Source organism: Oenanthe melanoleuca, chromosome 14 (genome assembly GCF_029582105.1).
Source record: "Oenanthe melanoleuca isolate GR-GAL-2019-014 chromosome 14, OMel1.0, whole genome shotgun sequence".
Lineage (NCBI taxonomy): Eukaryota > Metazoa > Chordata > Aves > Passeriformes > Muscicapidae > Oenanthe > Oenanthe melanoleuca.
The window spans coordinates 13,498,381-13,525,887 of record NC_079348.1 but is presented as its reverse complement, the minus strand read 5'-3'; the positions used below and the strand labels follow the sequence as shown (position 1 = coordinate 13,525,887).

The 27,507-nt window shown below is 52.8% G+C and overlaps 2 protein-coding genes across 6 annotated transcripts in view; both read left to right on the top strand.

Annotated features, from left to right (window-relative positions):
* Positions 1-22,445, top strand: part of MGRN1 (mahogunin ring finger 1) — a 48,770-nt gene extending 26,325 nt beyond the window's left edge. The window contains exons 6-18 of one of the 4 annotated variants that reach the window (XM_056503207.1): positions 2,952-3,018; positions 5,843-5,895; positions 8,113-8,160; positions 11,158-11,226; positions 13,122-13,281; positions 15,022-15,131; positions 15,970-16,041; positions 18,282-18,505; positions 19,498-19,621; positions 20,071-20,116; positions 20,718-20,825; positions 21,347-21,391; positions 21,879-21,932. In XM_056503207.1, the coding sequence (XP_056359182.1) occupies positions 2,952-3,018; positions 5,843-5,895; positions 8,113-8,160; positions 11,158-11,226; positions 13,122-13,281; positions 15,022-15,131; positions 15,970-16,041; positions 18,282-18,505; positions 19,498-19,621; positions 20,071-20,116; positions 20,718-20,825; positions 21,347-21,387 (1,122 nt within the window). In that variant the 3' untranslated portion in view covers positions 21,388-21,391; positions 21,879-21,932. Of the gene's footprint in view, positions 1-2,951; positions 3,019-5,842; positions 5,896-8,112; positions 8,161-11,157; positions 11,227-13,121; positions 13,282-15,021; positions 15,132-15,969; positions 16,042-18,281; positions 18,506-19,497; positions 19,622-20,070; positions 20,117-20,717; positions 20,826-21,346; positions 21,392-21,878 lie in introns of all 4 variants that reach the window. The other 3 variants (XM_056503205.1, XM_056503209.1, XM_056503206.1) reach the window with 3 other exon arrangements.
* Positions 22,446-22,754: 309 nt separating this feature from the next.
* NUDT16L1 (nudix hydrolase 16 like 1) lies at positions 22,755-25,606 on the top strand. Of its 2 annotated transcripts, XM_056503211.1 has the most exons (3): positions 22,758-23,087; positions 23,466-23,726; positions 24,663-25,606. In XM_056503211.1, exons 1-3 carry the CDS (start codon positions 22,863-22,865, stop codon positions 25,044-25,046), a joined length of 870 nt encoding a protein of 289 aa, XP_056359186.1. In that variant the 5' UTR covers positions 22,758-22,862; the 3' UTR covers positions 25,047-25,606. The 2 variants fall into 2 exon arrangements, with proteins under 2 accessions (XP_056359187.1, XP_056359186.1); XM_056503212.1 differs by lacking the exon at positions 23,466-23,726 and having other exon boundaries at positions 22,755-23,087.
* The last annotated feature ends 1,901 nt before the right edge of the window (positions 25,607-27,507 follow it).

The window sequence follows — 27,507 nt, the reverse complement described above, 5'->3', positions numbered from 1 at the left end:
AGTGCCATATTATAGCTGGAGGACACTTTCTTCCAGCTCCTCCAGAGTGTTTTGTGGGTACTGCCCTGGGAGGAGCAGTGTGGGAACTTGGCAGGAAGATCAGGCCAACTGGGAGGAAATCCAGAGAAGTAACTTTTGATATCACTGATCAGCTGATTTAGGAGAGAGGCTGCAGACATTGGAGCTTTTCCTGGAAAACCTGCTTTCCTCAGCCTTCCTCTCCCTGCCAGCCAAAGAGCTTGTGGGAACAAATGCCTGTCGTGATCTCTGTTTGTGTGGGCTTTAGTTTTAAGATTTTGGGGTTTTTTGGGTGGTCCTCTAGAACAGAGGTCTCCAAAGTGAGGTGCATGCAATACAATTCATTGGGGTGGGGCAAGGACTTCAGAAATACCTGTACTTAACCCACAGATGATAAACACACATATATTGGGAATATGTGCTCAAAACACATTACTGATGGGATGAATAATCAGAATACTTTGGAGACCACTGCTCTGAAGAGTCCTGTTCTGTTAAAGGGCCACATCCTGCACTATTATCTGTAGCAGTACAGTGTTGTGAAGGGGTATTCTCCTGCTGGGGCAGATTTACACTGGTGCATCAATGCTGAATAAGGGAATGTTTTCCTCTTCTTAATTTAACCCATAACTGCAAACAGACCAGGACTTGGTTTTAATTAAGCTTTGGAGCTTTTCTACATACCAAGATTTGTGGTGTCCTGTTAATTTTGGTATCTTTGGTGTCTGCAAAATTCCAACATGGGCAGTAAGCCTCTAGTTTCTGAGCCTTAAAACTTACCCAAGGGCTTCCCCTGCACATGGCATAGGGAAGGAAAGCCTTGGTCTTTCCCCTGCTCTGTGCAGAATTGTGATTAGAGATTTCAAAGGCACAGTAGTTGTTCTGTAGCTACTGCTAATATATTTGTACCTGTGGACCCCTCTCCCAGGAAATGCACACTGATAATGTTGTTCGTTTCCTGACCCAAGCCTGTGCAAGAGTATTGTGTATGTGAACCTTGGTAGATAAATCTACCTATTTAAAAAAAAAAAAAAAAAAAAAGAAAGAAAGAAAAGAAGAAAAAAAAGGAAAAAAAGAGTAATCTTTAATGTTTTTGAAAGATTGAATAGCTATTGTCCTGAAGTTACAGTTACAGCTATAATCAGTCCCGTGCCTTAACAAATGGTGGTTACCAAGAGCCTGCAGAGTCTGGTCTCCTGATGTCTTGGCTTCTCTGCCAATAGATGATTTCACAAGTTCAGCCTACAAAAGCCTGGAAGAGCTGCTTTTCAATCCCTTCTGTTGTCTGAGAGAGCTCAGTTCCTTTTCTTCATAAAGAATTGAGAAGCTTAATTTTCACTTTTGTTCCTGTCAGCAAGGTTTTAACTCAAGTACTAAAGTCATATCCCTTTGACAGCTTAAAGGAAAAGTGAGTTTCCAGCTCTCTTTGCTTGTTCTGCTGCATCCTCTGTTTCTTCTTTTTTTCATTGGTGTTACTGGGAGCTGGCAAAAATGTGGAACAAGCACTGTGATTCCAAAGAGTTTCACTTCCCATGCCAGCTCTGTGTTGCATATTGGTCTTTGTCCTAAATCTTCCTAACTGGCCACCAAAAGGCAGCACTTCTGTCTGAGACAGCTGGCAGTGTCTTAGCTGTGTACAGTTGATATTTTCAGATTTCTTTCCAGCTTTGTTATTGGTGTTGTTCAAAACCCACAGATTTATTTCATAGTTTTGCTTAGTGTACTATTCTGATGATGTAGGTCTTGGCTGGAGAAAAAGGGAGACTGATGTTGTGTTGGGTTGTTCTGTGAAAAGCCTTATAAAAGTTTATTTTATCTTCTTCATTTACTGATTTGCTTGGAAATTATAGAGCATGGCTTGTGTTGAGTGAGTTATGTTCAGGACCCTAAAAATGAATGTGAAATGGTGCCTTAAAGAGGCCTTTTGTTCAAGAACACTGGAGTTTATATGGTAAAGCAACCTCAGTTCTGTGATGTGACTTTCCCTTCAAATGGTTTATCTTTTGAGGGACTGGAGCAAATCAGGCTGCAAATGATGTTGAGGCTGTGGCAAAGTGATGGGAGCCCCAAAGCACTGTCTGACTGGTGCTGCAGCACCTGGAATCTGGTCTCAGTTTTCATGGATGAAAACCTGGAGCATCAGGGTGAAATGACATCTTTTTTTTTTCAGTCTTGGAAAGAGATGAGACAAAAACATTGTCAGTAATTAACAAAACAACAGAAATCCAGTCCCTGAGCCACTTCCATTCCTGGCTTAGGACAGTGTTTGTAAAGTTGCCTTTTCCTTGTATTTCTAAGATGACACAGAGCTTTTGATGTGCTTTAATGAAGTGTAGGGCAAAGGGAGAAACTGGGACTGTTTCCCTTGCACTCCAATTTTCACTCTCACCAATTAGAAACTCAAGAACCTGCACTTCATAACATGCCAAGAGATAAAAATCAGTCCAGTGTTTCCTTAAAGTCTTGTGTGAGCTTGAAGTTTTGCAGATTTTCCTCTTATGTCTTCAGGAGCTTCATTCCAGAGCCAGGATCTCTTTGTTGTGTTGGGAGCACAATGTGCTGCTGTGCTAAGCCAATAAACCCTGTTGTATGTAGGCAAAATTGTGGCACTGGATATATTTTGAGAAACTTGTCCTGCTACAAATCACTCAGAAGGCTTTTAGGGTACATGAATTCAGGAGGATTAAATACCACTTGGAATTCAGTCCTTTGCCTTGCTTTGCTGGTGTTTAGTGCCACAGCAATGTGTGTATGATGTAGTTGACTCCCTTCTAAAGTTGGTGCCTGGAATTTTGAATCCTCCTGCTTCCTTTTGAGATCAGGAACTGAGGGTCTGTCAGAAGAGCCCTTCACTGAACTAACATCATCTCCAGTGTTGTCTTTAGGCAAGTCTGGTGTGAATTGTGTAACCTCAGCTCATTTCTTTCTCTCAGCTGAACTTTGACTTGGACCGTGGCGTGTTCCCTGTGGTCATCCGAGCAGTGGTGGATGAAGGGGATGGTAAGAATTGATGTTCTGTTCTGGTCCTATCCTGGCTCTGTCTCAGCTTATGTGACCCCTTTCAGGACTGGCCTCCTTGGGAAGCCTTTCCAGAATAAAAATATTCCAGGAGTTCATAATAACTTCCCTTTATTAAAAGGGCCAAGCTAACCACATAAAAAGCATACTTTTAAAAATAGCATTCATTTTTTTACAAGAGAAATGGCCAGGTATTTAGTGTTGGAATAGTGTTTAGGAGAGCTCCTGGCTCTGCCACCAGTGCCAGGCACAGAAATTAGAGCAAATGACACCCTTGCTTGTTGGGTTTTGCTTTTGCAGTTTATAGATCAAGGAGGGTGGAGCTGCTCTTTTCTGCCTCTTGGAGGGGTCAGTTGTCTTCCTAAAAACCTGGAAATGGGCAGAGAAAAGGAAATGGCTTTAAAATACTCAGGTCACTCTTCAGCCAAATGCAGCAGTTTGAAATTGTGCTTTTTCTGAGGATGTTGAATGGTTATAATAAAAGAGCATAGGAGAATAATTGTTGTTTATTTAAAAAATAATAATTATAATTTGTAATTATGATTAAGTGATTATTATTTCTAAAGCACATTGCTGTTTTGGAGAGGATAGTTCAGTGAATTTTTAGATTATTAATCACCTTGCATGGTATTTCCCTTAGGGGATGTGTGCTTTTGGGCTCATCTGGAGTCAGCAATGAACAGGGCACAAGGAAGTAATGTTTTCTTTTAAATTGGGAGCTTTTATGGTCAGCAGGACTAGCATTTCACTTCTGTAGCATTTTGTACAAAATTTAAGATGATTAGAAAGGGAAAAAATCCATTGTTGATCACGTTGTTCAGGTCAGTCACTTGCTCAGTTTATGCTGTCAATGTGAAAAAGCCCAGAAACTCATTACATTATTTTACAGTCTTCCAAGCAGACAGAAATAGAACTGAATAAGCCAATTTAAAGTGTGACTAACAAAACACAGTGCAACATAAAGGAAATTACTTCTAAAGTGCATCTATTTTTAGTGATTTTAGGCACCATTAGTAAAATCGACATATATGTGTATTTCTTGACCATAAATATAAAACAGCTTCCTCTGTTTATGGAACTTTTGGCAAGGTGTTTATACTCTCTAATGTTGGGCATGTCCAGCAGGATCAAAAATAGAACAGGAGGCAGTATGGGAAGCATACATTTATGCACATACCATGCCCAGTCTTAGCCAATAATGTACTCCCATCTATTTTAATAACCTAGAAAACCAAATGCTTTTAAATCCCCTCCTGGAAAAAATATCAGCACAAAAATATGTGACATTTGAGCAAGATTTGAGGAAATTGTGTATTTTGGTTCTTTTTTTAACTGATGGGCCTGGAAGGAGCTGGCATGGTATGTTTAGAGCACCTGGAAAATTCCAGCTGGCCTGGAACCATTTGTGTTAAATAAGGTTGAACAGTAAATTAAAACAGTCAGAGAGATGCTAGTTTGGACTGAACTCTACCATGGCTTGCAGTGTTAGCCCTGCCCCATTGCTGCCAGTGGGATTGTTCCCAGGGAGAGGCACAGAACAGGAAGGAGAGGTGCTGCACAGAGCAGGTCACACCACTCTGGCCACACACACACTCCTGGAACACAGAGGAAAGGAACTGTCACCTCTTCCTTGCCCATTCAGACTGAGGGAAGGGACCTGAATCTTGTCTTTTCTGACATAGACAGCCTTGCTCTTGGCTGGCAGTGAGAGGAGCAAGCAGATGAATTCCCATTTTTAACCCCCTTTTCTGCATTTCCTTGTGTTCCCAAATTGCCATGACCAACCTCAGTTACCCAGCAAATCTGCAGGCAAATCTCCCCTCTGTCACACAAGGCTGTTTCCAAACATGGTCTGTGTGCCATAGCCCAGGGAATGGTTCCTCTGTTGTCTCTGCTGTTCTGGGAGCCCAGAGGAAGCTGTGGAGCTCCTTTCCCTTTTAGACAGAGCAGGAGTTGCTTCCTTGAGCTGCACCTTCCAGGCAGAGCTCTCCCGCCTGTGCTGAGCACAGCTCTCATCACTCCAAGCAGGATGAGTGCTTCCATGCCTTCCCTTCCCTCTGTGACTCCTTCACAAACTCTGTCTCCCATTTCCATATGATGAATCTGAACAGGATTCAGGAAAAGGATCCAACCAGCTGGAGCTGAACAGAGCCTCAGAGTCCTGAAAGAGACTGGCATTGTACCTCGCCTCCTCTTCTCTCTATTTGCTGAAGGAGCCAGGAATGCACTACTGAAACCTCTGACAGCCCCTTCCCTTGCTCTGGGAAGGAGGGAGCCCTCAAGTTTGGCAGAGGGAAAATGCTTGTCTTTGGGGAAAGCTGGACAGAGAAGTTTTAGTGTCTGAAGTCAGTACGAGAAATGTTTTATAAGCACGTCTGGCTCAACTGAAATAAAGTGATAAGTAACAGGGATGGAACGCTGCCAGTTGCTGTTAAACCAGATAGATCTGTGATAAATTCAGGTAATTAAGGCCAGGAATTTCAGGGGACAGGAGAATCCCACTGAGTGCTTTGTTCTACTGTCCCTTTCCAACCTCTGCTAACAAAGTGGGATCGTTTGGAGCACCCAGGACAATGCAGGCATGGTTGTGTGGGGCCCACCACAGAGCCCAGCAGGGTTTTGTTCTTGCTCTGTTCTGAACCAACCTGATGGCAAGATAAAAAAAGTTCTCTCTTTTTTAAGAGAAGGTGAAAATAGAACAGATGGCAGCTCAGAAATTGTAAGTGGACTAAAATTTAGCTCAGGGTACTTTTATGGTTGTGCTGCCTGAGAGGTTTAACCAGTTCTGCCCTTTCTCTTTTTGCAGTGGTGGTTGAGGTCACTGGTCATGCCCACGTTCTCCTGGCTGCATTTGAAAAGGTAAATGAGGGCTTTTTTATCCCTCTGTCCCTGTTCTTGTGTATGTAAGCATTTCCACAGGTCATTAGTTTGTATTTATATAACACTTGGCACAGCAGTGTCCTGGCCTGTGACTGGGGTTCCTGGTGCTGCTGTAGTACAAAGAATCATTTGCAGCAGCTGCTGTGCAGCCTGTAATTATCATTTGTACCTGAGCTGGTCACTCAGGGAATGGCAGGCTATTTCCTGTCTGTGGAGGATGTGTTCCCATGGAGGTATTTGCCATGCCTGCTGCCATGCAGTTTTCCAGGGCTTCATGCTTTTTACAGAACTGAATCTGTTGTGTCCAGACCCTGTTGCATTGTTAGGCCTGAGTTTACACACAGGACCAAGCCCTCTTGGAAGGATTGGGATGCATCAGTGAAGTCTGAGCTCCACTGCTTTTGAATGGTGTGTTTGATGTAACTGACCCTGCCTATGTGGTAAGGCCAAGCTGTGTGCACAAGCCTTGATAACAAACTCTCTTCCCTTGGTAACTGGACCCTGAAAACACTTGCAATATCCATAACTGAGCCTATCCATAGCATAACCCTGTTGGGTCTGGTTGTGGTAGTACTGCAGACACATTTTCTGGGCAGCTAATACTTGCAGTGACGTGCTGAGCTGAGGCAAGAAGAGCTGGAAATGTAGAGGGGAGCAGCATCAGTGCTGTGCTGTTGGAAATTCCTCACTTCCCAGCTGGCAGGTGGCTGACTTCTGTATCTCAATCTGCCTGGTTCCTGCCAGGTCCTAATTCTGTTCCTCCGAGGTGGATAATGTGGATGGTGACAAGCTGAGTCAGAGGGCATGGCAAACACAGTCAGTGCTAAGGGAGCATATGGCTGGAAGATGCTCCAAGTGTTCTAGGATGCTTTTTTTGTTGGACTTGGTCTGTGAAGAAAGTGAGTTTTCCCTGTTAGAAAGGCTGCTCTGAGCACTGGCTTTGTAGATAGCTTTACTCTTGGCAATTGGACATCTGTTAGAAATGAGATGGAGTCAGCTGCAGCACCCCAAGGATCAGGGCAGGGATGTTATTACAGTTTCCTCTGGCTGATGTGAAAAAATACCACACTGGAATCCTTCAGTCATAGTTCAGCCACTTCTTACATCTCATCTTCCACTGAATGCTTAAAACAAGATTAAAATCTCCCTTTTAATAGAAATTCACAAGGCAAAGTACATGTTGAGTTCCTCATCCTCCCTGTTTGGTTAAAATAAATTCTCCATCCTTAAAGTAATTGCAGCGTTTGAAGTGTAGGTCTATAAATGCAGGGGAGGTCCTTGATAAATGAGCACTGCTGATCCCCAGAGCTTGTTCAGAGGAAAAACAGACCAGCAGGACTTGGTAACTTGCTATTTGTATGTATCTTTTAAGATCAGAAGAATAACCTTGATCCTGTGTGTAGTCTGACCTTGCAGCTCCTCCAAAGGCAGAAACTTGTTTGCCTGAAAACAGGACTGTTACGTCTTCCTTCTGAGACCCCTTCAGCAAACAGATACAGATCTGCTGCTGTTCACAGGACCTGCTGGAACATCCCCTGAGTCTGCTTTGCTGCTCTCTAGGCTGGAGAGGAATTGGTTTCAGTTTAGTGGCTCTTTTGGGATGATGGGGAAGATAGAATTGGCACACTAATTCTGGCACCAGGCACGCACAGAATTGTTCCAGCTGTGCCTGCTGCCACTGAGCAAATGAAAAGCTCACAGCTCTGAGGATGTGGAGCACATGGGGCTTGTTTCTGACTCCATCCAGTGGACAAACCTTGTTCTCAGCCTTATGGCAGCCCCTTGCTCTGTAAGGGCTCTGGCCTCGAGTGACTCTGTCACTGGGTGTTATTTAGAGTGTTAACAAATATCCCCCGCCAAGTCTTGCTGGACTGGCTGAAGAAGTGTCTGCACCCAGTTGGACTGCTTGCAACATGAAAGCATCCAGTGTACCAGGGGAGTTTTGTGTGGGCTCTGACCCACTTCAGCCAGGTTTAACTTGAGCCAAGTCCACCTGGCTCCACACTGGAGCAGACCAGTAGCTCTCCAATACCCCATTCCACTAACTCTGCTGAGGGACTGCTGACATCCAGGCTGTCCTGCTGATACACACCCCACTCTCCCCTTAGCCAGCAGGCACCAGCTCTGAAATGAGCCTCTTCTGATTTGTACACTGCAGCTATTTAATGCTTTAATGTCTCTTTTTTCCCCTGCTAGCACGTTGATGGCAGTTTTTCCGTGAAGCCACTAAAACAGAAGCAGATCGTAAGTACCTGTTTCCTTTCTACTCTTGGTTAATGACTTGCTGGTGTCCCTCAGGTGCCTGGCTGCACCCAGTGGGAAGATTTGGTGTTCACTGAGAGCCTAAGATCTCACCTCCTTAGCTCAGATATCATAAGCAAAGGCAGCGAGGTGCTTGCAGCCCTTAATTTTGCTGTCTTGTCCCCCATGCTGGTGTGGTGTGATGTGCAGAAGCTGGGTAGTGTCTTATCAAGATTGAGGCTGCATGCAGTCCTGCATAGCCAGAAATACATAAGCACCTGCAAACTGCTAAGATTGCCAAGAATTTCACCTTCTGAAAAGAAATCTGGTAGTGATTCAGCTGCAAGGATCAGCTTGAAATGTCTTCAAGAAAGAGATGAAATTTTGGTGGTCAATCCTTTCAGCTTTAGCTGTGTGCTGTGTTTTAGCTTTAAGCGAGTTTCACTTCATCTGCTTACTTGATAGCTAGGGATTTCTGACTTGAATTTGAATTTTTGCTACCAAGAAGGTCATTAAGTGCCTTAATAAGACACTCTTTGCTTAAAGATGTTCATTCCAGTCCCTGCAGGCACTGTCAGTAATCATAGCTCAAGATGGCATTTGGAAAAACACACAGCACCACTGAAACTGAGATAGCATCTGCACCCTTAGGAGAACAGAGCAGAGGTGTACAGTCTGTGTCTGGAGTAAACCATCTGTATAACATTATACATTCTTTGCCATCTCTGCTTTTTTTTTGTCTGCCCCTCCTGCCATTGCCAGGGTTGTGGGAACCTTTTGTGGGTATTGATCAGGAAGCAGCAGTGCATGAGCTGAGCTGCTCTATGCTGAAATCAGTTGTAGTGTAAGCACCAACCTGTCTGAAGAAAGTCAGCATGGATGAATACAAACAGATGGATCAGCAGAAAACCACAACCTGGACTTGGCCAGTGGCTCTGTGTGCATCTGCTGAGGCTGTAAATAGCAGTGGAAGCCTTTGGAAGGATGACGTGGTGTGGGATGGATTAGAGAAGCATGAAGGTGAAACATTGTGTATAGCCACCTGCTCCTTCTGAAGAACTCTGAAAACCTAGAGGTCTTCCCAGGAAGAGCTTTGTTGCACTACTTACCCTTTCCTTAGTGGGACAGAAGCTCCTCAGGGTTTTTAAAGGGGAGAAATCAAAAGGAATGCAGACTCCTGCAGAGAGTTGGGCCTCTTTCTTCCTGACCTCTTCTGTGCTTTGAGCTGACAGCTTCTGCACTCACAGTTGCTCATCATGATCCTCTGAGGAGTCAGGATGCTGGAACAGGACTCTATTTGAAATGCCAAGTTACAAAAGAACATCTCCCACATAATTGTTCCCAAACTTCCTGGGTGAGTTGTGATCCGCTGCAGAGGGTTTTGCTCAGCAGTCCAACAGCTGATCTCATTGCCATGAAATGCAGGCCTAGAACAGATTGTCTGTGAGCTGCACACTGGGTTACACAGGGAGACTCTGGAATTAGTTTGTTATCACTGCTGTGTCCCAGCTCAGAGCACTTCTGAACTGGCACATGGGCTGGATAGAATCAGCTCCTGCCCCCACCTTGCCATGTGTCAACTGCAGCACTGGAATGCCATGGCAAAGCCACTCCTCTTCTGAGCTGTGACACGAGAGGGCAGAGGCCAGTTTGACATGGAAATTACAGAGGTGCTGGGTTTGACAAGCTCTTTTTAGCACAGGTGTGCTGGAGACTTGGCTTCAGTGCATGTTGGGAGCTGGACAGCTCCTGGAGATGGTAGGGAAGTGTTTCCTCCCACTTTTTGTGAGATGTGCCTGTTTGGTACCTTGTAACCTCCTCACCCTTTTACCTGTTGTGAGGGTTTCTGTGGAGGAACACATCCTGCTTTGGGGAAGCTGCTGTGTAGCATCAGATCACAGAATCATTTAGGTTGGGAAAGGGCTGAAAGATTAAGTCCAACCTGTGACTGATCACCACCATGCTACCTAGCCCAGTCATTCCTTGAACACCTCCAGGGATGGTGACTCCACCATGTCCCTGGGCAACCCCGTCCAATATTTAACAATCCTTTCTGTGAAGAAATTCCTCTTGGTGTCCAGCCTGAGCCTCCCCTGGTGTTACAGATCCTTCTGCAGAGCCATCCTACCATCCAGCAGATAAACACTGCCACCAAACTTTGTGTTGTCTGTGAACTTACTGAGAGCACATTTGATCCCCTCATCCAGATCATCAATAAAGATGTTTAACAGGACTGAATCTTGACTGTCTCAGTGCTGTGATTCAGCTCTTTGGTGGGGTTTTTGCAGGCAGCTGCCAGTTTGCAGAAGTCATGGCTTGGAATTTTCCCAGGCTGGGGCTCTGAGCAACTTCCACCTGTGCCTGAAGCACCTTCTGCCATCACACCCCCAGTCTAGAGATGCTGCCCAGGGCCTGGGGATGGCAGTAAATGACACTGCACTAACACAGAGTGTTATTCCTTGAGTGCTTCTCTTGCTAAGGGACACAGTTTGTCTGCCCTCAGTAGATTAACCTTATGCTCCCAGGGGATGGTCAGGGAGGTGATGTGCTGCCACTGGTGTGCCAGTAAGGAGCTGTTGGCACAGCCCTTCCTCTGAGGTTGCAAAAATGGGTGGAAGTTCATCTTGGTTAAAGTTAAGCAGGATTGCACAGAGGAGAGGCCTGTAGAAGGCTGATTGCCTCTGGATTATTTGAGCTGTGGGTGTGCATTCCGGATGTCTGGGACAAGCAGAGTACTTGTTTTTAGATTATTTTGATAGCCCAGCTATCCACTTTTGTTACTCTCTGCTCAGACCAAGCAGGATGGACTCTTCTTTTTGAGCAAGGAGAGACCCATTCTCCCAGCTGTCCTTTGCAGTATTTGTTTCTGTTACTTTTTTCATGTCACTGTAGGGGAGCTCTGGGTGTAACATGGGCATTTGACACAGGGAGAGGGGGAAGGTGCTCATAAACCAGTAAGGACAGAGCAGCTGTCACTCCAACTGTGGTGTTCTCCCCTAGGTTGACCGGGTGAGCTACCTGCTTCAGGAGATCTATGGCATCGAGAACAAAAACAACCAGGAGACCAAGGTAAAGGTGCCCAGGAGGCTTCCTCAGCTGGAAGAGTCCAGCCTGCACCATCTGCTTTTGAACTTAACCATGGGGATTGTCAGAGCAATGTGGAGATGCTTCCCAGAGTCAAGTCTGTGTCATTCCTGCAGGCACCCAAGAAGCCCAGGGATGACAGATCGTCCCTGGTGTCAGGCCCAAACAGTCAGTGGAGTTGTGCTGAGGTGATTTTAGGCAGCATGAGGCTCTTGAGGATGTTCCCTATGGCTGGGATTGCTAGGAGAGAAGGGCATCAGTGCCTCAGGGGTGTGTTAGAGCACTGATTTTTAGGGCTTGTAGAGACCCAGTGTTGCTGCCTCTCTGCAGTCAAGGCAGTTGTGCCTGGTGTCTGTGCTTTGCTCTTGTGGCTTCTTCATGTTCTGGTTGGGGGTTCTGCATATTCCTGCAGTGTTTCAGAGAACTGAGCTGTCTGGGGCTTGCCAGTGTCCAGAGACATTCCACTTGTATTCCCCAGCAGGAGGGAGCACAGCACCCCTAAGGGATGTATATGCAAATGCCATAACCAGAAACATTTCCCATCTTGAGGCAGGAGCTGCTGCTGGATCCCAGCCTACTGCACAGCCCTACACAGGTTGTGTGACTGCTTTAATCTTCCTTTAGCCTTTGTAGAGCTGCCCTTTGCTGCCACCTGGGCTGTGGAGTGTTCCCAGAGCTGGCCTTGGGCTCACACCATAATGGGGTGTGGAGTCCATGATTTACACGCATGGAGTGGCCACAGAGCATGACAAGCAGGATTTCCTCTCCTGTGCCCTGCCCACAGCATTCTGTGATCCCTATCTGCCTGTGCCTACAGGTAGCACCTGAAAAGGCAGGAGGGAGAAATATTTTCCAAGATTTTTCTTGCACAGGAACTATTAACAGGATTGAGGGCTTCTTTTTGGGCCTTCCAGGGTCTTGTGATGATTCTGGTGATTTAGCAATCCTGTGTTGGTGGCCCATCAGACAAGTGGCCTGGGGCCATTTTTGTTCTTCCTTATTCAGCAAACCATGTGAGTAGGACAGCACAGAGCCTGGTCTCCCTCCAAAAAAAGGCTGGGTGAGGATGTTGCAGCAGCACAATTGCTGTTAACTCCAAGGTTGCCCATGTGTTAGCCCTGATGACCAAAGGGGCCCCAGGTAAAGGTGGTTCCCCATCCTGGGTCATCATGGTGGGCTCTGGCACAACTCCTGTCACATCAATGGGAAGACTGTGGAGCTTTCTGGTGTCAGTCTTGTGGTTGGAGGGTGAGTTTCCCTACCAGCTTGATCAGTGGCTGTAATCCAATCTGTGGGGCTCTGAGAAAGATGGTGTGAAGCACATTCATATTGAATGGATGCACTCTGAGCCTTTTACCAGGGAAGGTGAGCACCCTGAGCTGGTTCTCCTGCAGCTGCATCAGAGCTTGTGCCAGCACAGGGGATGCAGGGGAATCACTCCCTTGCTCAGGGGACCTGTGGAAGCTGGGCTAGACATGGCTGGAATGACAGGCAGCACACAGCTCCTTTTGGGGTTGTGGGGAAAAGGCCAGAGTGCCAAAGAGTTCACTTCCCTATTGACCCTGGAGCCACCAGGATGGGATGCAGGAGCTTGTTCCTGGTCAGCCTCAGTCAAGGAGGTCCCTGCCCCAAAATGGGTCCCCTCTGAACAGAACATGGCTCTGAGGAAGGACAGCTCTGCCTTGAATTCACAGTGCAGTGCCCTGAGAGGAAAGAGTGTGAGCAGGGCTGTGTGGGCTACACTTTTCTCTCCTTGAGGAAACCCTGCTGAGAGCTGCAAAAAGAGATTTTCCAGACTTTTGGGTGGAAAAATCCCCCAGGCTGCTGTCCCTTGGCAGCACCCCACCACTCCCATGCCGACCCCTTGCCTCTCCCTGCAGCCTTCAGACGACGAGAACAGTGACAACAGCAACGAGTGCGTGGTGTGCCTGTCGGACCTGCGGGACACCCTGATCCTGCCCTGCCGCCACCTCTGCCTCTGCAACTCCTGCGCCGACACCCTGCGCTACCAGGCCAACAACTGCCCCATCTGCCGCCTGCGTGAGTGCCCTGCCCCTCGGGCACTCCTGAGAGCCCCTCCCCAGCCTCCCTGAGAGCCCTGGCCCCCTCCCCAGGCTCCCTGAGTGCCCTCCCCAGATCCTGATAAGGCATTGCAGGCTGGGAGGAGGAGTCTCTTTTAAAGTTCCCCATCCCAAGGCTCAGCATCGTGCTGCTTCTGCTCTCACAGCATCTGGAGATTCCCAGCACTTAGAATAAATGTGCTCAGACAGGAGAGGGGAATTGCTCTCTGTGCAGTGCCTCCCTGGCCACTCACCCTCTCCCTGGGGTGGATTTGAAGGTGCAGGTGGTCAAGGCTGTGCAGTTATTAGTGAAGATGATGAAAACTTCTGCTAAGGAAGGGATGGAGAAGCTTTATCCTGAGGATATCTGGCTGAGAGAGCAGCCAGCACCACTGGAGGGCTGTCCAAGTACATAGCATGATTTTTTTTATCTTCTGACAACTTTACCCAAATTTCACCAGGAGCCAGGGATTACAGTCAGTTTGGAGTCTTTTGCTCTGCCAAGAGTTATGGGGATTTGCTTAACCCCTGCATTGCTCAGCTCCCAAATGATGGAAAAACTTAAATACATGTTTTGACACTCAGGCAGTATTTGCTGAATTCTGTGTTTTTTTCTCAAAAGCACAGAGGCACAGGAGGCCCTTCAGAAATTTTTGGTTTTGCTGGAAGGGGCAGAGTGTGTGTTTTACCCCCTGGTCTCTGAGGTATTTGATTGCTTCTAACTGACAATTCTCAGGGAAAGAAATAAAAAGCCTAGGATAGATGTTTGGACTGAGAAATTAAGTCCAAATAGTCCAAACCTGGCAAAGAGCAGTAACCAAATGCAAGATCTCACCAGAGGAAGTGCCAGACAGCTTTGACTATAAGCAGCACATCATAAAACACAGGAGCAGCATTGACTCATCTGCAGGCTGAGGGAGAGTAGGTTGTATTGTTTGGAAAATGCCCCCATCTGAGACTTCCTGGGAATCTGCTTCTGGGGAGTGCAGAGGCAGCAAGGATAGATTTGTACCTCTGTTCTCTGGCTCTAGGCTGATCTTGAAGGGGCTGAGTGCAACAAGAACCAGGAGATGCCTGGCAAGTTGTCACAGCTGCATCAGAACAGTTGTCTGGCTCGTTTGTATGTGCCCTTGGTACAGAGGAACAAGCAATATTAAAGATCTGCAGATAGAAGAGATCTGCAGGGAGTAGAGATCAAAGCTGGTGGTGGGAGGACTGAGGGGTGGCTGTGCTGGAGACAGGAGTACAGCCACTAATCCTTCAGCTGGAGGCTCTCACCACCACAGCTGGACCTCAGGGCTGAGATGTGTGGGGTCTGAAGGAACCCAAAGGGTTTTAATGAGTCCTCACCCAACCTGTAGCATGCAGTGCACTCCTGAGGCCAAGCTCATGTTTTTCTTACTGTGTTGTTGTGACCTACCATTAAGGGGAACTTTTCTGGGCCTCTACACTTGTACAGTAGCTGAAGTACCCTGTCCATGACTGTACTGGGGCAGGCAGTGCCTGTTCTCCACAGGACATCAGCCAGCAGATGTGTCCCCTGTGTAGATCAATGGCCTGGAAGCCCAACCCCATCACTTGGCTTTGGGGAACTCCAAGGCCCTGCTCCCCCTGCACAGGGGAGCTCCCTCATGCCCAAGGTGTGTCTGTGGCAAGGCCAGGAGCTCTGGCATGGCCTGGCCCTGCTGGGCTGTGCAGTCACCCCCTCCTTTCCCTCCAGCCTTCCGTGCCCTGCTGCAGATCCGGGCAGTGAGGAAGAAGCCGGGGGCTCTGTCACCAGTGTCGTTCAGCCCCGTCCTGGCACAGAGTGTGGACCATGATGAGCACTCTGTAAGTACCTGGGGACTTTATGCAAAGCCTGGTTACTGGTCTCAGCCTGAGCAAGCAGCTGGAGGGTGCATGAGTTGTTTGGACTGATGGCTGGTGGCCCTGGGACCTCAGGACCACTGAGAGCTTCCCAAGCAGTGCTGCCTTTTCTTACCAACCTGCTGGATTAGTAACACAACTGGATTGGAGGAAACAAATCCACAGAAATCTCAGGATGAGAAGGTTTCTTGTTGCCTGGCCCAAGAGAAAAGTGGCAGACTCTGGGCATGACAGGTGGGAGCTGTGAAAACAGGGCAGAGGGGTTCCAGTTGGACTTGCACACACATCTCTTTGGATGTACATGGATGAAATGCCCTTGGCACTGGGGTTCCCAGCATGGGAGTAGAAAGGCCTCCTTGTGGCAGCTTCCCTGGGTGTCTTGGCATGCATCTGAGGGAGTGTGGGACAGGAAGTGTGCTGGTGGCCTCAGGGCCCAGCTGCCTGTCCCCAGTGTGGTAAGGCCAGCAGCTCAGTGCCTGAGCAGAGCTGTTAAACAGCTGGCTCTGGTGAGATACCAAGATTAGAATGAGGAGAAGGACAACTGCACCTAGGTCATCCTAGAGGCTTTCATGGGAACAGATACTGTCACAGAAAAGGTTGGGTTTATCCATCTGCCCTCTGCTGCTTTCAGCTGGGGCTGAGGAACAGGGTGGTGGAGAAGCCCCAGGGTTGTTGTGAAGCAGAGCGTGGTGTGTGGAGAACATGGTGCTGTCACCTGCAGCGAGGTGAGGAGATACTCTGTGTCTGTTCCCGTCACTAACCTCAAGAAACAACTTCTTTAAACATGGTTTTCTCTTGACAGCACCCCTTTAAACCCTTTAAGGTGAGCTCTGTCTCTCTGCCCAGCAGGAAGCCTAGGAGGGAAGTAAGAACAGTAAGTGGACTGGGCTGGGTGCACTTGGCAGCTCTGTGTCACCTGCACGTGGCAGTGTCACACACCAGGGCTTGCTGACACGCTGGGTTTGGCCTGTGCCTTGCCAGGCTGTGACACTCCATGTCCTTCACATTGGCACTGAGATGCTCACACCCTGCACAGATGATCACTGATATCCCTGGTTTGCCTGTGGAGGAACAAGCAGGAAGGAAGCTTGACACAGGGGACTGATGCTGACTCTCATTGTCTGTGCCCTGGCTGATTTATGGTTCCTGGCCGAGATGTTTTCACAGCTTCATAGGACTGTGGGCAAGCTGCAGTCCCCACAGCTCACCCAAAAGCTTCCTTGCACTTACCCTTGGCAGTTTGGTGTGGGCACACGTTGGTGTGGTTTGTGGTGCTGGGATGTACAGGTGCAGCTGGAGCTGGTCTTGCATTCAGGAGCATTGGCTGTGACAGGCTGATTTGCTTTTACAGGAACAGGAAGGATGGAGCTTGTCTTGGCTGGGAACCTCTGAGTTGTTTTGGGGGTGTGTAACTGGAGTGCTGTGCTGGGGACTGCATGAATGGCAGTCGTGGGGGTCCTGGAGCTGGGAAGGGGAAAGGTGAGGGAGCCCCCAGGCCAGGAAGGCTGTTTGTGCCCTCTGTGTTTACTGCCACCAAATGCAGCCATGGCTGTCATCTTTATCAAGGAGGTTACAGTTTTATTTTGCTCAGGCTAGCTCAGATGCTCAGCCTGGTAGGAACATGGCTTGCTGGACTTGTCAGGTCTGGAGAAAACCTGGTGTTGGTTCAGGTTTGAACCCATTCTGGCATGACCTGGCTCTCTGCAAGCCTCCCACAGGGACTGGCAGTGTTCCTGTGGTGTGAGTGTCCCAGAAGGGAATGTTGTCTCAGTGAGGGTGTCATAGCCACGGGCTGGGAAATCCTCCTCTGCCTCTGAGCTGTGCCATGCAACCTAAGTTTTCACCACAGCAATGGGCAGCCTTTGAACCCTCAGGGCCTGCTCTGCACAGCCAGGAGAAAAAGTCACAAACAGGAATTCGGGGGAGATTTGTCTCCCTGACTTTTCTATGCACAGAATAGTACAGCTGGGCTGCTGTCTGCAGATGAAAAGTTTTTTGGTGATGGCTTTTGGCCACCACCACCTACAGCTGGGAACCCATTCCTTGTTTAGCTGAGCTGTTTATCTTAAAGCTCATAACCCTCACAGGAGCAATACTGGGATGTGGGTTGGTGACTGACCCCAGGTGTCACTCATTCTTCCCTCCCCATCAGACCTAACTCCTCCTGTGAGTCAGTTCAGCACTCAGCTCACACCACAGGGGCTGTGTTGGAACAGGCTGCTGGGCAGGTTCATCTGCAGGTGTGACTGGGACATGGGGCACACAGAAGCTGTGAAGGTTCATGGCCAGGCTTAGCAGCACTGTGCCATCCTCTGTACAACTTAGAACCACCTCCCTGAGGACACAGGTCTGAAACATCTCAATTTAATGTACCCTGAACTGTGGGAGTGTCACCTCTTGATTTGATCAGTCTGGGCTGAGTGGTCTGTGGCCTCCTGGGCTGCAGCATAAACCCCATTTGTCTCTGTGTCCACAGGGTCTTTATGATCAGGAGGATTTTTGGAATTAAACTGGTGTTGGTTTAATGGCTATGCAAGGGTCCTTTTGACTGGCAGTTTTGTAATTTATAGAGGGAATGAGAACTGGTGTGGTTTTTCCTTCCTCCTTACGAGGTCAGTGGTTCTGTGATCCCTTTCCTGCCTTTTAGCAGAGGGGACTGTGCATGGAGCCAGTGTTAGCAGCTGAGAGGACATGGGAGAAGTGGAATTGGGGTAGACCTCAAGAACCACCTCTCAGCTGCTGCACACATGCTCCCCTTCATCTCTGCCTCAGTGACACTGGTGGTGCTGTGAAACAGCTGCATGTTCCATGACTGGGAGCACAAATACAGTTCATTGAGCTGCAAGGGTCTCTGAACCACTGGAAGAGCTTTCAGGGGAAAAAAATCCAAATGTATTTTATAGCAGCTTTTTAGGAGCCTGCTTTCTCACCTTCCTAGCCCAGCTCTTGAAAGCACATCAAGGGGATGCCCAATATCTCAAGCACTGCTCTGGGAACTTGCCTGGAGCATCATCAGCACTGCAGCCCTGAGGGGAATGTGTGGCTGTGAGGGGCAGGGGGCTTCCAGTCTGGTGCCATTTCCTTAACTAACACCCTCCTGTTTCTCACCTGCAGAGCTCTGACAACATCCCCCCGGGCTACGAGCCCATCTCCCTGCTGGAGGCGCTGAACGGGCTGCGCTCGGTGTCGCCGTCGCTGCCCTCGGCCCCTCTGTACGAGGAGATCAGCTACTCGGGGGTGCTGGACGGGCTGCCCCCCGCCAGCCGCCCGCTCGTGCCCATGGACAGAGCCCTGGAGGCTGCCCACCAAAAGGCCAAGCGCAGCAAGTCTCCAGACAGGTCAGCAGGGCATGGGGTCCACTGCTCTTGCAAGCCCTGAGGTTTGGTGGCCACACGCACTGGGAGCCAGGAGAGGGCTCTGGCTGCTCCCATCACTGCTAGCACAGCTAACTCAGAATTTTAGGAGGTCAGCAGGTTCTTGTGCCGGGAGAGAACTGGGACATTGTCCTGTGTTCAACCTGAGGTTACAGCTTGTGTCTCCTAAGGGAGGCACTATCACCAAAAGAAAGGATTTTTAACAAGGAGAATTTAGTCATAGAATCACAGAATGGTTTGCATTGGAAAGGGCCATAAAGCTTCTCTTACTGCAACCCCTTGCTGTGGACAGACAACTTCCACTGTCCCAGGCTGCTCCAAGCCCTATCCAACATGGCCTTGGGCACTTCCAGGGATGGAGTAGCCACAGCTTCTCTGGACAACCTGTGCCAGGACCTCACCACCCTGACAGTAAAGACTTTGGATGGAAATGTCTTCTTCCCAATGCACTTAGTCCTAAAATTTACATTTGATGTCCAAACCTGATTGGATTTCAGCTTTCCATGGAGCTCCTCAGGAGCAGAGGAATGGGGAGAGGAGTGACCTGGATTTCAGAGCACAAAGTGTTGAATTGAGATCCTGTAGTTCTTGTCTGAAAGCTCCTCTGTTGGCCTTGTGATGGAGAGTTTAGGTTAGGAGATCAGATCAGACTGGGTTTGTTCCTGCCACTCCTCACTGAAATCAGCCCAGATTTTCACCTGGGAAGGGTGAAAATTTCCTCCCTGAAATGTGAGGAGCAGTGTGGGACCTGGGCCTCTTGTTGCTGTGCTGAAGTTTGGCACCACTTGGCTCTGTCCCACCCTGCATGTTCTCCATGTGGCCAGTACTGGAGGCCCTGGTGAATTCAGCTCCCCAGTCTGAGCTCCTGCTCGTGAGAGTTGGCTTGTGCTGCCCCCAAGTCCTGCAGGCCCCAGGGTGCTGGCAGCTCCCTGCAAATGGAGTTTCTCTTGCTGCAGCACACTACGGTCTCCCTCATCCCCAATCCACGAGGAGGATGAGGAGAAGCTCTCCGAGGACTCTGACTCGCAGGCGGTGCTGAGTGGGGGTGAGCTGGTCCTGAGGGAGACCAGCTCTCCAGAGGTGAGTGTGTGCTCTGCTGGGGGGGCTTCTGTGACATGGGAAGTGTTTCTTGAAGGGCCATTGCCCAGAGCCAAGAGTCTTGGCTGCTTTATTTACCCCTAGGGCTCCATAGGGAAGGATGTAGCCACTCCCTGTGCTCCTGACACCTCTTTGGGAGTGGAAAACCACTCAGCTGCAGCCAAGGCAGAGCTGACCTTCCCCAGCTCCTGGGCAAGCCCAGCAGTGTTTGGGGAAGGGGTGGGAGCTGGGCCTTAGGAGCTTCCAGTGCCCACTGGTGGTAAGACTCCTCCATCCCAGCCTGTGGTGCTACAGCACTGGGGTAGCCCCCTGCTCCTGCCCTGGAACAAGCCCTGGCCCTGAGCACAGCTCCTTGGAGAGAGCCAGAGAAGGAGAATGGCACAGCAAAGGCCTCCAGCTGCAGAAGTAACCTGTGCTGTCCCTCCTTACAGAGCGTGGCAGGGGAAGAGATGGAGGAAGCCTCATCAGTGCAGCAGGGTAGGTGTGGGTGCAGCCAGACCTTGGCTCGGGGTTCAGTGATGTTGTGGTGGGACAGGGGCAACTGGGGAATGAACAGATGAGCTCAGAAACATCCAGCCCCCTAAGTCCATCTCTGAGGCTCTGTTCTTCACCAGGGAAAGGTGCTGGGGTCTTTTTTTTGGAGGTGAGAGAGCAAAATCCACAGGTCTCCCTAGTTTATTTTCCAAGCATCTCACCTTGCTCTGAGTTTTACTCAAGTAGAGCTTTCCATGCTATAAGCACTCCTTGCCACCAGTGAGGACACCACTGGGGTCCTGGTGAGAGCACATCCAGTGTTTACTGGGCACACAGAATGGGTCTCTGGGTGTTTGGGATGGGGCTCTGGTGCTCAGTCAGCACCCAGAGGGGACAGGGATGGGATGAGAGAGGAGTGATGGGCACATTTCAGGCCATGAGGTGGCCACTGTGATGCAGGCCAATCTGAGCAGCACTGCTGGGACATCAGCAGGGCTGGGCGGGCCTGGGGAGCTTCCTCACGTGGAAAACCTCCCCCCACGCTGTCCGTGAGCCCCCAGGATGCTGTGCTGGGGCTGAGGGCCTCGCTCTGGGCTGGTTGCAGGGAGCCGCCCGCCCTCGGTGGAGGACGTGCTGCAGGACGGCGGCTGCGGCGAGAGCCGGAGCCTGACGCAGCCCGACAGCGACCCCCCGGTGGACGTCTTCCTGCCAGGTAACGGCGGGGCCACTGGGGCTGGGGCTCCACCGTAGCTCCAGGGCCGGGGAGGATCTGTGTCCCTCAGATGGGACTGGAACGGGCTCTCGCCTCCTCCCAGTGGGCACAGTGAGCGGTGGCCAAGGGGGGCTTACACGGAGGTAACTTGGGACCCCCTTCTCTCTCCTCCTCCCTCACCCTTGTGTCTCTGTCCTTCCCCTCCTTTCTTCTCTTTGGGCCGCAGCTGCTCCCTGGCACAGTTCTGTGTGACAGAGGCCTCCTGCGTGTCCCAAGTGTGCTCCTGCTTTTGGGGGAGGGAGGGGAACCTGGGCCAGCAGCTGGGGACTGGGGCAGTGTTGTCAGGGCAGGAGGGTCCCGGTGTGCCGTGCTCTGAGCACGCCCATGGGACACTGCGCTGTCCTCACCTCTGACTTGTCATTGCAGCCTGTTTTCTTCCATAGAGTCGCAGTCTGTTCTGAGTTACCTCTCTAATGTCTCCTTCCCTCTCTGTCTGCCTTCCTCCCTCCTGTCTTGGGCAGCACTGGGTCCTGATTCCTGCTCTGTTGGTATAGAGGAGTAAGCTGGTACGTCTTCTCATTCTTCATTTGCATCCCTATTGTGTGGGGCAGCAGGGCCGTCCTGGGAATGCTGGCAGAGAGCAGGGATGGGGCTGGGGCTGGCCATCGGGGCAGGGAAGGGGGGCAGCAAACCAGCCAGGCTGCACTGCTGGCTCTGCCCTCACTCCCTTCCCGTTCCTGGCACAGCATTCCTGCTGCCCCTGAGTGCCAGGACCCCAGGCAGGGCAGCAGAAACCCCTCCCCACCCGCTGCTGCTGAGTGTGGGCTCTGCTGCCTCCTGGGCACCACGAAGATCCAGGCCCCTGCCGGCTTCTCCCAGGCTGTGGCAGATTGTGTCCCACCCGTGACACTGAGCCTGCATCTGATGAGTGGTTGGCTCCAGCCCCGTCTCTTTTGGTCAGTCCAGGCTAGGAGGGATGGCTGAGCACTCTGTCAGGGCTCTTTGACGCCAGGGGCTCCCATTACTGAGGCCGAACTCCCTCTCCTCACCCAGGCTCGTCCGACTTCACCAAGACGTTCCCTGTCCGCGGCACCGGCAGCCCCACGCAGCCCCTTCTCTTCGAGCAGCCCCGTCTGCACCTGGAGGACGAGCAGAGCCTGTCGTGAGCGGGGCCGGCCCTGCCCGTGCCGCCGGACCCGGGCCCCGCCGCCTCCCGGGCCGCAGGCGGGGTCTGCACCGACAGCCTGTGCATGTTTTCCGGCGGTGGGTAGGGGCTGGTGTCGTGTTTTTACCTAGGACGTGTCTGTGGGGGCCGGGGCGGGGGTTTGGGGTTCGAGTCGGCGGATGAAGGACACTACCGATGTATATTTTGTACTTACCGAGCACAGCCCTTTGCTGTCACTGCCCTGTACATAGCTGTGGCCTCCCTGCCTTGCCGGGGCGCGGGGCTCCGCGGGAGCGGGGCAGTGTGGGCTCATTACGGCCCGGCCCCGGCCCGGCCCGCTCCCCAAGAGCCCGGCGCTGCCCACGCCGTGTGCCTTGTTCTGCTTCTGCGGGGGGTCCCGGGGCACATCCCCCCATCTCCCGTCTATGTTTGTAGTAATAAACCCGTGAAGCAGCCACGCGAGTCCGTCTGCACCTGAGGGGGGCGGGACACACCGGGGGCGGAGGGGCGGGGTCATGGGGGCGGGGCCGATGCACAATGTGGGGGCTTGTTTGTTCCCGCCCCTTCCCGGCGTGCTCTTCGGCGCCCCTCCTTCCCCCCGCGCTTGGCTCCGATTGGCTGCGTGCGCCGCCGGCCCCCGCGCGCGCTGCTGTCCTAATAAGGCGAGCGGCGCGCGCAGCAGTCCCGCCCCTCATTGCCCGCCCGCCGGCTGCCCCGCCTCAGGCACGCGCGGCGATTGGCACGCGCGGCCGAGAGCCCATTGGCCCCGCGGCGCGCGGCGCGCTGCCATTGGCTGAGGTGGGCGCTGGTCCCGCCCCCGCGGCGCCGTGGGCGCGGCGCGTGCGCGGAGCTGGTGGCGGTGGCGCGAGGCGATGGCGGCCGTGGGGACGATGGCGGCCATGGGCCCACTGCCCACCATGGGGACGCTGCCGCCGCTGCCTACGCTCGGCGTGCCCGGTGTGCCCGAGCTGAAGCCGCTCACGCGGTACGAGGCGATGCGGCTCGGCCCGGGCTGGAGCCACTCGTGCCACGCCATGCTGTACGCGCCCAATCCGGGCATGCTGTTCGGCCGCATCCCGCTGCGCTACGCCGTGCTGGTGAGGGGCGGGCGAGGCCGCGCCGGGCCGGGACCGGGAGCAGGGCGGCGGCGGCGGCGGCGGGCGGGCCCTCGGGCCGGGTCGGGGCAGACGGGGCTGGGTCGGGCCGCGGGCTCCGGGGGCGGCGGGCTGAGGGGCGGTGGCTCCGCGGTGGTTCCCGTGCAAGGCGGTAGTATCAGGCTGGGCCCGAGTCTGGGGGCAGCCCCCGGGGCGCAGAGCCCCGACGGCCGGGCCGCTTGTGGGCGAATGGTCCTGGATGCGCCGGAGTTGGTAGGGCCGCGACGCCTCCCGCGCTCCTCCGGCTCCTCCGGAGGCCTCCTGCCGCCCCCCGCCGGGGGCCGCGCCGTGCCCCATTAACACCCTGCGCCTCTATTGCAGATGCAGATGCGATTTGACGGACTGCTGGGCTTTCCCGGGGGGTTCGTGGATCGCCGTTACTGGTCCCTGGAGGACGGTCTGAATCGGGTGCTGGGCTTGGGTTTAGGCTGTGTGCGCCTGACGGAAGCTGACTATCTGTGCTCGCACCTGACAGAGGGGCCACATCGCGTGGTGGCACACTTCTACGCCAGGCAGCTCACCCTGGAGGAGCTGCACACCATCGAGATCAGCGCGGTGCATTCCCGAGACCACGGGATGGAGGTGGGACACCCGGGAGGGGTGTGCGAGCTCTCAGTTAGCCCAGGGAAGGCACCGCTTCCCTCCTGGGTCTGCCGGGCTGCCCTGGCCAGCCCGGCCGGGGAATGCACCGCAGGTAGAGCTGCCGGCGGCAGGTGCCCGCACCGCCCGTGGCATCAGCGTTAGGAACCGCGGCCGGGGTCGCGCCGTAGGCTCCAGAGCATAGCAAGCTTGAGCTCCAGCTTTTCCCGGTGTCCACCCACGCAGGGATTGAGCCCCGTGTTACCGCTCGGCCTCAGGATGTGGGCAAGGGCCGTTTGCAGCTGGGGAGGATCTCCCCCTGCCCTGGGCTGAGTGCCCCGGACTGGACCGTGACCGCGGTGTGGTGATGTCGCTGTGACCCGAGTTCCTCCCGTGCGGGAGGCACCTTCCTGCTCGCGGGCAGCCGAGCCCGGCTGATGGCCGGGGCAGAGCGTGAGAGCCAGGGCCTCCCCACGCGCCCCCAGGGCGCTCGGGGGGTGTCGGCAGCCATGTGAGCAGAGGCAGCGGGCTCGGGGCTGTGGCCTGGTCGAGGGGGACTCGTGGGTCAGCCGTGCTGTCCCCACGCGGGGCAGGGCTGGAGGGGAAAGTGGGACTCCCCATAGTGGCCTGGGGCAGCGGGATCCCTCCAAAGGGGCAGAAGGGGGAACAGAGCCAGGGCTGGGCTGAGGGACTGGGCAGGGAGAGCAGGGGCCTGTGGGCGTTTGGGAAGGGGCAGTGAAGGGGCTCAGTGGGGCCATGGGCAGCAGGGGCAGGGGCTGGTGTGGGAGGGAGGGGCAGCACCTGGCACAAGGGCAGGGCGAGCCTGGGCCGAGGGCTGGTGGGCGCTGGGTGAGGGTGTGGGGTGCAGGGGGTGGTGTGGGGCACAGGGGGGGTTGGTGCTGCTGTGGCCCCTGCTGAGCTGTGCCCGTGCTGTTGCAGGTGATGGGCATGGTCCGTGTCCCCCTCTACACCCAGAAGGATCGCATGGGTGGGCTGCCCAACTTCCTGGCCAACTCCTTCGTAGGAACTGCCAAGTTCCAGCTCCTGTTTGCCCTGAAGATCCTGAACATGGTGCCGGAGGAGAAGCTGGCCGAGGCGGTGGCTGCCACGCAGAGGCCGAAGAAGGCGGCCATCGACCACTCCGGAGGGGCAGCAGGACACCACAGGGCTGGCAACGAGCTGGCTAGAGCGGGCAACGAGCTGGGAGAGAGGGGAGAGCACCACGGCCTGGTGCACGCGGGGGCCGAGCAGCTGGTGGGGCTGGAGGGCGATGCCGAGGCGCTGGAGGGCGCCGATGTGGAGCAGGCCGAGGGGATGGAGTGACGCCGCCGTGTTGGCGCTCAATTAAAAGTGGGTGAGCTGAGAGACTTGTAACTTTCCGCCCCGTGGCTGCTGCAGTGGCTGCCCACGCGATCCCACTGCCCAGCCGGGAGGGGTTGGGTTTGTCTAAAGCAGGGAAAAGCGATTTTATTTTTATGGCCATTAAACTCTTAGCGAGCTTCCCAGATCAACCTGCACAGCCCCTGCAGAGAGTTCATGAGCTTATGTGAGGGTGCCAGAGCCTTAGAATTACGCTTTGATTTCAGGGACACGTGGCTGCTGTCAGGTCCCCCTTTCATTTATAAGGAACAAAACATCAAAATTTTTTAATGCCCCGTCTTAACTTGGACGTGGCTGTGTTGGCACTGGGCACAGCTGGGGCCTGGGGCTTCTGGTCAAGCACCTCTGCCCATGTTAGTGGCCAGGCTCCCACTCGGGGTCTGGCACAATGGGGCAGCTGTGCCATGAATTCCCTCTGGGGTGTTGGGGATGCTCACGTGGGTCCCTACCTGGAGATCTGTGGGAGCAGGAAAGTGGAATAAATGGCTTTGCTGAAAGTTTAACACTTGGGATCGTTTTTGAGGGCTGCTGCAGAGCTGGTGGTGACGCAGAGCCAGGGAGATGCAGGGTGGGGGAGCACAGACCAGAGGTGAAGGGCTTGAGCTGTGGGTGGCAGGAGAGGTATGGGCCGGCTCAGGTGCTGCCCCACTACAGCCCTTGAGTTTGGGTTGCTCCAAAATGGCTTGTGCTCCCCAGGGCTCCAGGCAGGGGCTGGCAGCAGCTTGGCCCAGGTGCAGGAGCAGCCCCAGGCACTGGCTGTGCCTGAGGGCCCTTGGTCTTGGCTGGAGTGGGGGCAGCCAGTGAGGAGCCCAGCACTGCAGCTGCACAAGGCCCCGTCCATTTCAGCTGAGCCTCAGGAAGATCCACCCATCCTGCAGTCCTGTTGGAAGGGCAGGCTCAGCCCTGGAGGAGCTGCTTCCCCTTCCCTGTCCCCCCTCTGCCGGCTCCAAGCTCACCCCTGGCTTAGAGCAGCAGCAGCTTCCCCAGGATTCCCCCAGCCCCATAGAGCAAGGTATGTGGTCACCCTGCCGAGGGGCAGAGCACAAGCAGGTGGACAGAGGCAGATTCTCTGCAGGGACAGACAACTCAAAAAAGAGGTTTGGTTTAATTGGAGATGCTTAGTGAGAGGTTCTTCAATAAATAATGAGCTAAGGTGGGTACAGGGCTGACACCTCAGGACAGGGTGGTAGGAGGACTCACAGACAAGTCACAGCTCCCTTGGGATGTGCTCAGGTAGTAGAGTGGGTTGTGTAAGGGGCAGGAGAGAAACTGGGGACACAGACACACAACAGCCCCAGGCAATCAGGAAAGAAGAGCTTCATTCTGGTCCAGAGAAAACAAGTGCTGAGAATAAACAGGGGCTTGGGCTGCTAAAGACACTCAGCCAACAGCTGTGTTAAGGAGAAGTGGATAAGCAAAAATACCCCAAACTGGTAACAACTGAGGCTGGAAGGGTGACAGGGGCCCTGAGGAAGCACTGGGTCTGGGGGAGGAGCTGCCTGCCCAGAGCCACTGGCACTACTGAGCTAGAGAGGAGCCAGAGACAGCACATGGGAGGGAAGAGACCCACTCTGAGGGCAGGCTTGGCATCTTGGGGCTTGATGGTTTCAAGGGCAGGGCTTCCCATCAGCGCCCTGTTTGACTCCTCATAAACACCTCTGCACCTTGTCTTTGAGCCCCAGAAGGACCAGCACTTCCCAGAACATCCTCATGAAAAAATGAGGTGGAAATAAGGAACATGGTGCTGAGCAGAGGAAGAGCCTTGGCCAGGGAAGGGGGATTTGCCATGGGAACAGAGCAGGACCCCAGGCCTGGCTGCAGCTCTGGGGCCTCCACACAGGTTGGACATGAGAGAGTGCTCAGCAAAGCCCAGAGGTGCCCAGACCACAGCCCAAAGCACAGCACTGAGCAGCTGGGGGATGTTCCTCAGCAGGGAAAAGCTGTTGTGATCCGTGCACACATCCCATCCCTCAAGATCCTACAAAGTCCAACCTGGAGCCAAGGAAGGGAGAAGGGCTCTGGACCAGACTCAACACTCCCAGGTCCCCTCCCCTGCTACATCCCATCCTGGACAAAGGCAGAAAGATCTATACAGTATAATACATATATATTTCACTATGAAATAGCAATTTCATTCCCTGCCTTCTACTTTATGCATCCTGAATTATATGTTTCTTTTTACATCACTCCAGAGGGCTGCTGGGGCTGGGTAGTTTCTCATGCGAGGCAGTTGCTCTCCCTGGAAGTTCCCCACAGGACGCACCAGCAGCTGATGTGGCAGGACCTAAACATGATTCCCATTCCCCCCTTTCCCTCCCCCAGCTGCCCCCTTCCACAGCAACAAGGGCAGACTCTGCCCTGGCCAGGGCTGCCAGGGTTCTCCCAGTTCATGTAGGTGTTCCTC

Bases quoted from the DNA above. Each gene is read 5' to 3' on its own strand.
- NUDT16L1 (XM_056503211.1), top strand. From the start codon at position 22,863: ATGGCGGCCGTGGGGACGATGGCGGCCATGGGCCCACTGCCCACCATG. The intron at 23,088-23,465 runs GTGAGGGGCGGG...CCTCTATTGCAG, and splicing joins CGCTGCGCTACGCCGTGCTG to ATGCAGATGCGATTTGACGG. The intron at 23,727-24,662 runs GTGGGACACCCG...GTGCTGTTGCAG, and splicing joins CCCGAGACCACGGGATGGAG to GTGATGGGCATGGTCCGTGT.